General features: G+C 32.4%; 2 protein-coding genes across 2 annotated transcripts; one reads left to right on the top strand and one right to left on the bottom strand.

The window, feature by feature from the left end:
* LOC110266163 lies at positions 2613-4311 on the bottom strand. The gene is made up of 3 exons (XM_021110237.1): positions 4234-4311; positions 3388-4008; positions 2613-3300 (listed from the first exon to the last, which is right to left on the bottom strand). Exons 2-3 carry the CDS (start codon positions 3994-3996, stop codon positions 3061-3063), a joined length of 849 nt encoding a protein of 282 aa, XP_020965896.1. The 5' UTR covers positions 3997-4008; positions 4234-4311; the 3' UTR covers positions 2613-3060.
* On the top strand, positions 5537-7953 carry LOC110265582. Its single transcript, XM_021108553.1, has 2 exons — positions 5537-5755; positions 6515-7953. The coding sequence occupies exon 2, from the start codon at positions 6532-6534 to the stop codon at positions 7921-7923; it is 1392 nt and encodes a 463-aa protein (XP_020964212.1). The 5' UTR covers positions 5537-5755; positions 6515-6531; the 3' UTR covers positions 7924-7953.

Genomic DNA, 9114 nt, shown 5'->3' with positions numbered 1-9114 from the left:
TTTTTTTTTAAAAGAACTTATAGACTTTTATTAATAGCAGCTTATAAATAAATTATTTTGTGTTTAGATTTTTAATTATAAAAGTACTTATTTTAAAGTTGTAGCGTTTTGAATAAATAACTCAAAAATTTGTTATAACTAATTATAAAAATAATAGTAAGCTATATAAAAATAATATCACATATGAAAAAAATAAAATTAAAACTGAGATTTCATATGAAATCTCAAATACTTTATCTTAAATACACATTTAATCTCATATAAAACTTGTTATTGTGTGAAATTTCATATCACACACAATCTTAAATACAAATTTAATAATAAAAATAGAGTGATAAAATAATAAAAAAAAGTACCTGAAAGAAATATATGAAGTAGGTGATTCAAATTGAACATTGTTTTAAAATGGTATTGGAAGGTTAATACTTTCCGCAGATGAATCGTTATGTGAAAATGGTGGTGGCGGGCTAATACTTCTAGCAGATGGAACATTGAGTGAAAATGATGGAATGCTTCTAAGAGATGGAACCTTGCGTAAAAATGGTAGTGGATGGCCAGTATTTTCAGCAGAAACAGGAAACATTTTCACAGAGCAAAAAATAAAAGTAATTTTTTTTTGTTTTAAAGTCAATTTTTCTAGAGAAATGGTAGAATGACTTATCGAGAATGGGAAGTCATATGTTTCTGCTTCTTCAAAAAGTTGTGAATTAATTTCTCGGGAAGTTAAAAGCTTTTTTTTAAATGGTGCCAAACACTCGTATTGTGACTTTTCATAATTCAAAAGTAAAAAAAAAAGTAGCTTCTGCTGTTTCCCAAACGGGCTCAAATAGGTTATTGACTTTTTTGTCTGCGGACATTTTAAATTCTCAATGATTTGAAAATACATTTAAGTCTCTGACCTTCTTAAAACCTGGACACATCAATCCTTCTGTTCATTTGGGTCTGGCAGACCCAACGAAAAAATCAAACATGGCTTCCGTTGTACCGAGCTGGCCAATATATGACCAGATTTTGAGAAAATCAGGGACTTAAATGTAGTTTCAAGTCCTCAAAGATATAAATGTCCGCAGACCAAAAGATCAATAACCTATTTGTCCTTTTTTTAAAGATAAAATTATGTGCAGGATTTCAATTGAGGAAAAGACACCCTGATAAAGACACTATCATCGTTAATCACTGGAAGAGAGGAAGTAGGGTTGGAATTGCATGGCTTCTCAAACCTTAACCTCTTTTCGAAGTTGATCTTCTGCGCATAGCATGGTGCTATTTTGCTTCCATGGTGAGAGGCTAATTTTACGAACTTCAGGAACAAAAAAAACCTTGGTCATAGATTCTGAGGCTACGTCTATTTTAAAGCATATTGTTTTTTTTTTTCAATTGAGCTGTTTGTGTAGTGGGTTGAAAGGTGATCATGGTAAATTTATTTAGGTTCCACAAGAATGCAATTCTTTTTTTGTTGAACAGACTAAGACAGACGTGGAACATTAAAAAATTCCAAGAATGAGGAGAAATATTTCATCTCTGAAGTCAAGAACGAAAGTTTTAGAGTGGAAGCTGAATTGAAGGTCATTGCTACATTAGGGCTCGTTAGGTGGGTTGGCTTTGTTATTTGTTGTTGCAGAAATATTTTAAAATAAGGCAACCGTGTGTAATTTCCTTAAATTTTGGTTGAACAATATGTTGGAGTTTGGCTGAAGTATGCTAATTTGGTTTAGGATTTATCGAAAATTTTGGTATTTTAAGTCTGTGCTTAGAGTTAGATGGGTGAATTAGGTTAGGATTTATTGTTTAGATAGGTTCCTATTTCAGTTAAGCTAAATTGGATTTCAGGTATGTATGGATGATAATTATGTAACGATAGTTGATTTAAAATAAGTTCAGAATTTTAGTTTGATAATTAGATGGGTTCTATTATTTTGTTTTGCATAACTTTCTGTTAGAGTAAAGTATCGTTTTTGTTCCTAATATTTAGGTAAGTTCTATTCGTGTCCTTAACGTTTAAATCGTCCTATTTGTATCCCTAACGTTTATAAAAGTGATTCAATATTATTCTGCTGTCAATTATACTAATAAATCAAATTGTATTTTTCAATTATTCTCATTTGAATGTATTTATTCTCAATTAGATCTCACTTGGATGTGTTTGATTTCAATATTGTACCCACTATTTATATTTAGGTTCAATTATGTCCCTAGAAAAGTGAATTATGTAAATATTGCAGGGATTAGTTTCAACTTTTGATGAGCTATTTTTCAGAGTGTATCATCGATTCTATCATAGACATTTGTATTCTAACTTCAAAAAGAGATTTTCAAAATTCAAACTAAAGCTCATGATGTGTAATTGACGGCAAGATAATATTAAATCACGTTTACAAATGTTAGGGATACAATAGGACGATTTAAATGTTAGGGACATAAATAGGACTTACCGACTTACCCTAAATATTGGGAACAAAAAACGATATTTTACTCATTTCCTAATGAACAATTTCATAATAAAATCATAAACAACATACTAAATAACATCAACATGGTAAATATCAAAACAACATACTAAATCAACATGTATTCCACAAAATACTAAATTCTAAAAAGATAAATGGTCCAAGCCAATAATACAAAATAACATTGGATAAAGTTATAACCAAAATATCACCAACAGGCAAATAGTCCATAACAATATAAAACTAACAGAACCTGCATGACATTACTCAAACACCAAACTAACTTATACCAAAACACCACCACATGCATTTTAAGTAAATATAAAAATATTCTCTAGTTGTCCAAATTTTCTAAAGATGTCTCCATTTTTTTAGAGGCAATTTTGTCATCAACCTCAATTTTGGTGGAGAAACATGAGGTGCTCCAAAATTTTTCATAGAGAATTGGATATGTTTTTCAATTGGTTGGCTTGATGTTTATCTCACTGTATTGTCAAAGATGTGTTGAAATTTGGTTGAGATGCGGAAAGAGATGTGTTGTTTGACTGTGATGAAGGGCTAACTTTTTAGGCTATGATGATGAAGGTGCTGATTTATTGGGATGTGATGTTGTTTAGGTTGAAGAGTTGGATTTGGTTGTTCTTTTGGGCTTGCCTTTGGGTCTTTTGGACTGTGATGTAGAATTGGACTGAGTTGAAGAGTTAGAATGTGTTGCGGAAGAAATTTTTCTCTTTACACTTATTTTCGGAGTGGGCTGTGAAAATACACACTTCTTTCCTGTCTCAGCAGTATGAGAATGTGAGTTGCTTCTTGTCTTCTTTTTTGTCTTTTTAGGATTCTTTGATGGTTGGGCCTAACAAACATATGTAAATTAAGTAGATGACTATTAGGTTTAGGACAAATATAAGACAATTTGTGAAAAATTAAAACAGCAGCATACCTCTTCTATAGGTTTAGGGCATCTCTCCTTCTTGTGTCCAGCTGTACCACATCTTAAGCATCTTTGGATTTTCCTCCTCCTTGACAAGTGAGTGTGGCTGCTCTCTTCTTCCTTCCCATCAGTTGTTCTTTTCTTTTTCATTAGTCGGTGACTAAACCTTCTATAAGGTGATGGCATAACATCAATGTAACGAACTTCAGAGACCACCTCTTGTCTCTCACCTTTATCACCAATCCCTTGATCTCCCCCAACATCTTTGTAACCAGCTTTAGGTAAGATATTCTCCTTCTCAACTTTGTGCACAACAAACAATTCTACATATTCTCTTAATTCAGCTATTTTACATATAGCAATTGCATCTGCATCACCTTGAAACAACTTTATATTTTTCTTAATGTTTTCATCCATAGGATCCTTGTACCACAATGCTGAGATATTCTCCTCAACGTAACCAAACTGCTTTAATTCTGCATAAGCTTCAAACAATGACCACCGATCACAGTCAATATCTTCTATAATTGTTGTTTCTCCTCCTACATATTGTAATGGCCCTTTATCATAACTAAACCACCCTCCATGATAGACTTTCAGTTTAAAATATTCCATCATCTTCTCCAACACCTTATCAATAAAAAACAATAAGAACATATTACTAAATTGGAAGGAAAAATAAAAAAATCCAAACACAAACAATCCTATTTCACATAAATAATCCCTAGTGTCATTACAAACACATTTGGTCTCCATTCAATCATTAACAATAAAAAATGAAACGAAAACCCTCAAATCCAGAACTAACTATTAGGAAGAGAGATACCATAATCAATAGGAGGAGAGAAATCATACCTATGCCAACTCTGCGAATATTGGCGAACTAATTCTTCAAGATCCAAGTATAAAGTTTTGAGTGATTGTAATGTTTTGAGTGATTAGGGACAAATGAACATATAAAGTGTTTTGTGCGAAGTCGAAATAGAAAAAATAAAAAAGGGGGTATCTTTTTTCATTTAAAAAAATATTTTATTCAAAAAGACAATTTTAATATCAAATAAAATGTTTGAAATGATTTTGAATAAAAAATAAGGCTAGAGACGAATTTGATTTTAACCCTAAACTTTAAGGACCAAAATAGTACTTGTCCTAATTTACGCTGAAAATAGTGTTCGCTTATCTTCTTAAGTCATCAATCATAAAGAAAAAAATGATATACATTTAAATTTTTTTATGAACTAAGTCTAATAAAGTTAAACAAATAAACAATAAGACTTGAAATAATGCTATTCATAACTAATTTTTTTAGGGTAATGCTAGGTAGACAAAAAAAAAAAAACAGCCAGAACTTGTCTTATTTAATATTAATTAATTGTCGCAACAATTAATGAATGCTAAATAAGGCAAGTTATGCCTGTTTTTGGCTAATTTTCTTTGGTTACCAAGCATTTTCATTTTTGTTATGTTAAACTAATTTAGTTAGACTTAATTAACAAAAAGATTTGGATGTGTAACATTATAAAAAAAAAATAAAAATATCAATGTTAATTAAATTAAATCTTACATTAATTAAGCTTTTAGGTGCAACTGGATGCTTGGAACGAATTGATGAAATGGCAAATGATATATTTTGATAATTTATTTTCCCTAAAAGGAAATAGAATAAAATCAATTTACCGCCACACTTTTTATGGATTCGTTTAAACAAAATCAATTAGCAAATTAATTATTATCTATTTATGTAAATTATTTACATATTTTTAATTAAATATAATAAAAGAAAAAGTCTAATGAGCCAGCAATTTTTATGTTTTGTGACCAACACTTAACCATCAAAAGAAAAGTGAGTGATCTCCTACCATTAAATGTAATCTCACATCATTAAAAATATTATTGATGGCCAATTAATAATTACAAAATACAAAAATTGCTGGCCTCCTAGCACTACTCATAATAAAATACACATTTTACATGTACTAATTGTTCGGCAGTAGATAATTTATTGTATTGACCTAATATTATTGTATTTTATATGATTTTAGAATATTATTTATTGTATTAACTTAAAGGTCGAAGGAGGAGAAATGGTAAGTTGGTAAACGACGAGATATCAATCACGTAAAAAACGAAAAACATTAATTACAAAAATAAAAAGAAATATCAGTGACACGTGGCATATCCTTGATCGTTGATCAAACCGCGAAACCTACACGGCGAGAGCGCGAAAATTACCATGATTGGCGTTTTTGACTTGCATCGGATCTCACAATTCATGAATCGAATTTTGCTCACTCTCGGATTTCACTTTGTCTCATTCAATATCATTCCGTGCTCTCTGTTTTTCCATGCGTTACGTGGTTTTCAAGTGCACCAAAAGGTACCTTTTATTACTACTACGCTTTGTTTCGATGCAGATTTGTTTCTTGTTTCTTTTGGTCAATAATTTTGGTGCCATAGTTGAATGATATGTATGACAGTGACAAGTAGTAAATTATAATATTCGAATTTACAGTAGCTCGTTTTTTATTTTTTTATTATAGATAATTCGAATTAGAGTAGCTAAGATTGAAGAAGAGACTATTGAGGTTTGAGAGAGGGGAGGAGAATGCTCAGAGAGAAAAGCGATAACTGATTCCAACCTATCATTACGGAATAGTTTGAAATTTTTTGTTGCCTTATAGTTTGTTTGGATTAGCATTTGCAAATGGCATTTGATGTTAACATGCTGTTGTCATGTTGTGGATTAATTTTCATCAAAATTAGATTGGTGTTATTGTGATTTGAGTTTAGATACTCTTTTGTCAATTATGATTATGAGATAAATACGTCTATTAGGTTACAATTTAGATTTAAAATCACAATTAGGATTTAAGATTTAGACTCACTTTTTTTTAGGGTTTTATAATTTTGGCATTCATTGTACACCTTGTTTATGATTTAAATCTTATAAAATGACGTATTGTATTAAATTACGATTATGATGCTGGAATTCTCCCGCATTGACGGATGCAAGTGGGTGTCCTGTTTTGAGTGACATATTCTCTATTTTACTGTTTTTTTTCTTTTGTTTTATTGTTTGGTTTTCTTCTAAATTGTGTATTATCCTCTTGTTTCTATGGCTAAACCAATGTAACAGTGTCCCACTGATCGTTAATGACGTTAACTTCAGCATTGAGTTTGGTTACAACTGGCACTGTCTGCATGAAACTAGCTGAACATAAAGAGACAGATAAGTTCTGTGATCTTAGGAACCATGTGGCTGCTGCTATTTGCCACCAAAATCAAGTGTCATTAGAAGAAGACAGTGATCATCAGCATGGATCCTTCAGAGGAAGAGAGTTACAATCAGACATGACAGGGCCTTCATTGCTTCTTGAAGACAGAATCTATTCTGCTTCACTTCATCATATGCTTCCTTCCAATGAGTGGTTGGCTTTTTGGTTATTCCTGGTTGCAAGCTCTTATTTGCTCTTAAGCAAAAATGTCTATTATTTTTGCAATTGGAGAGTGAAATCTGCTGAGAGAGCTAACCCAAATGCAAGGATAGATCAGAATGATGATGAAACTGGTTCGAATTCTATGTTTGGCTGCACTGATGAGAGGTCATGGTCTCCTCAAACAGTTTCATCCAAATTTGATGCTTACTCGGAGATTTCGGATTTTGACGGAACAAGTTACTTGGATTCTTTGCTCAGCCTTGAAGAGGAAGATTCTGAGTGGCTTTCAGATTCGAAGATTTTCTCTACCTATGAGGATCCTTCAACTCCTCTTAGTATTGGCTACAAGTATGACACTTTCTCTGAGATTTCGGATTTTGACAGAACTAGTTACTTGGATTCCTTGCTCAGCCTTGTAGAGGAAGATTCTGATTGGCTCTCAGATTCAAATGCTATTGGATGTTCCAACGAGAATCCTTCAACTCCTATTAGCTACAAATATGATTCTTTTTCCGAGATCTCAGACCTAGATACACCTCTTAACTGGGACTCTTTGCTTAGACTTGATGGAAGAGATAGTAAGTGGTCTACTTCACTCAATGGAGCACACTTTGACATAGCTGAAGATAATGTTTCTGTGAAGACTTCATTAGAAGGTGCAAATATGGATGAGTTCAGTTATGATGAGCCACTCTTTTGGCCATTTGAAGGGAAACAAAGTTGGAATTCTGAGGATTCTTTGAGTTCATTTTGTTCCTCTCCTAGGAAAAAGTTTGTTTTTGACTCTGGATCAACCGCATCATCAAGCTTGAAGACGAGCAAAAGATCAGCAAAGATAGTACCTGTAGATTGTGAAGATGATAATGTTGTAATGAAAGGAAAAGAAGTTTTGAATGACAAACACTTGTCTCTAACCAAGATTCTTTTCGATGAAGACGATCTCAATGCTTCTTCAAACAAAGACCTCTTTGGTAGGGAATTTTGTGCCTTGGATGAAGAGCTTCCCATTGAGACATTGGTAGGGCTGAAGGAATTTGATGGACATGAGGGAGTTGATTCAGAATTCAACTGTGATTCCTTTCTGCTCTGTGAATCTCTCATCAACTAATTCAAATACCAGCATCACTGCAACTTAGTGTTAGTGACTGATTTACACACTCCCCAGACTTAACCTTACATAAAATAATTTAGCCTTTTCTTTTAGTTTTGTTGGCCTAGTTGATAACAACATATAGGTTAGATAGGAGTTAGGACATGATAAGAAATATAGGCATCATTATGATCCAACAAATATAGTTAGGTTGCTACCCAAATTGGCCAGTGCTGATGCATTTTTTTAAGTACAGTTAATTAGGTATTGTAGTTAACTTTGTTCTTGACGTTTATGGCACTTCATTATCTACTTTTGTTGAGTTTAAGTTTGCTTTCCTATGCCAACATATGATTAACACAGAGAAAAATGCTGCTGCCTTTTCCATTTTTGTTGGTTTGTTTGGTCCCTGCATTGTGATTTGTGAGACATTATTTTATAACTAGAAACGCGTTTGTTATAAGTAATAGTCAAGCAAGAGAAGGAAACACGTGTATCTGTTAATAAAGACAAATGGTTCATTCATATTATCATCACCGAAAGAAAAAGAAAAAGGGGTTACATGGTAGGAATCAGAAGCGTTATTTCCTCCACAAGGGACAAAAGAAACGAGAAAATAAACTTGCATGACATAGTAATAATAATAGTTTAGGAGCCTGCTGCTTTCTATTCCATTTAAATGGAAAATGGTTAGTGATAATTTCTTAATAGCATTTTTCTCTTTTGTTGAAAATGGAAATGAAGGTTCGTTGGAACTGGCCTGATTGATGTCAACTCTTTGTCATGTACCAACAAAAAATAAAACACCCTCAAGTTGAAGTCAATCTTCATGGTATGAATTTCAAGCTGTAAAATGCTGACCGTGGAAGAAGAATAATAATCACTTTCATGTTTCTCATTTCTTCACCACCAGAGAAAATTAGGTCAACAGGGAGCAGGGAAAACGAAATCAATTGAGAAAAAAAAAACTTCGTTCACAGGTCACGTTTCGTCATTGTTGACGTAGATACACCGAAGACGAGATTCCTGAGAATATACTTTTTGAAAATTCACCCAAAAACAAAAAAGGAAAAGGAAAGAAGGGAAAAAAAATTACAATTAGGTAATATTTTGTTCTCACACAATCTACCTTTTGAGCCACATGAAAAAAATGCATTTAAGTACATTTTTCTATCAATGAAAGGAAAGTTCCAACGAATGTCAATACAT

Source organism: Arachis ipaensis, chromosome B08 (assembly GCF_000816755.2).
Source record: "Arachis ipaensis cultivar K30076 chromosome B08, Araip1.1, whole genome shotgun sequence".
NCBI classification, from domain to species: Eukaryota; Viridiplantae; Streptophyta; class Magnoliopsida; order Fabales; family Fabaceae; genus Arachis; species Arachis ipaensis.
The sequence above is the reverse complement of the archived record's forward strand: the minus strand, read 5'-3'. Positions and strand labels throughout refer to the sequence as shown.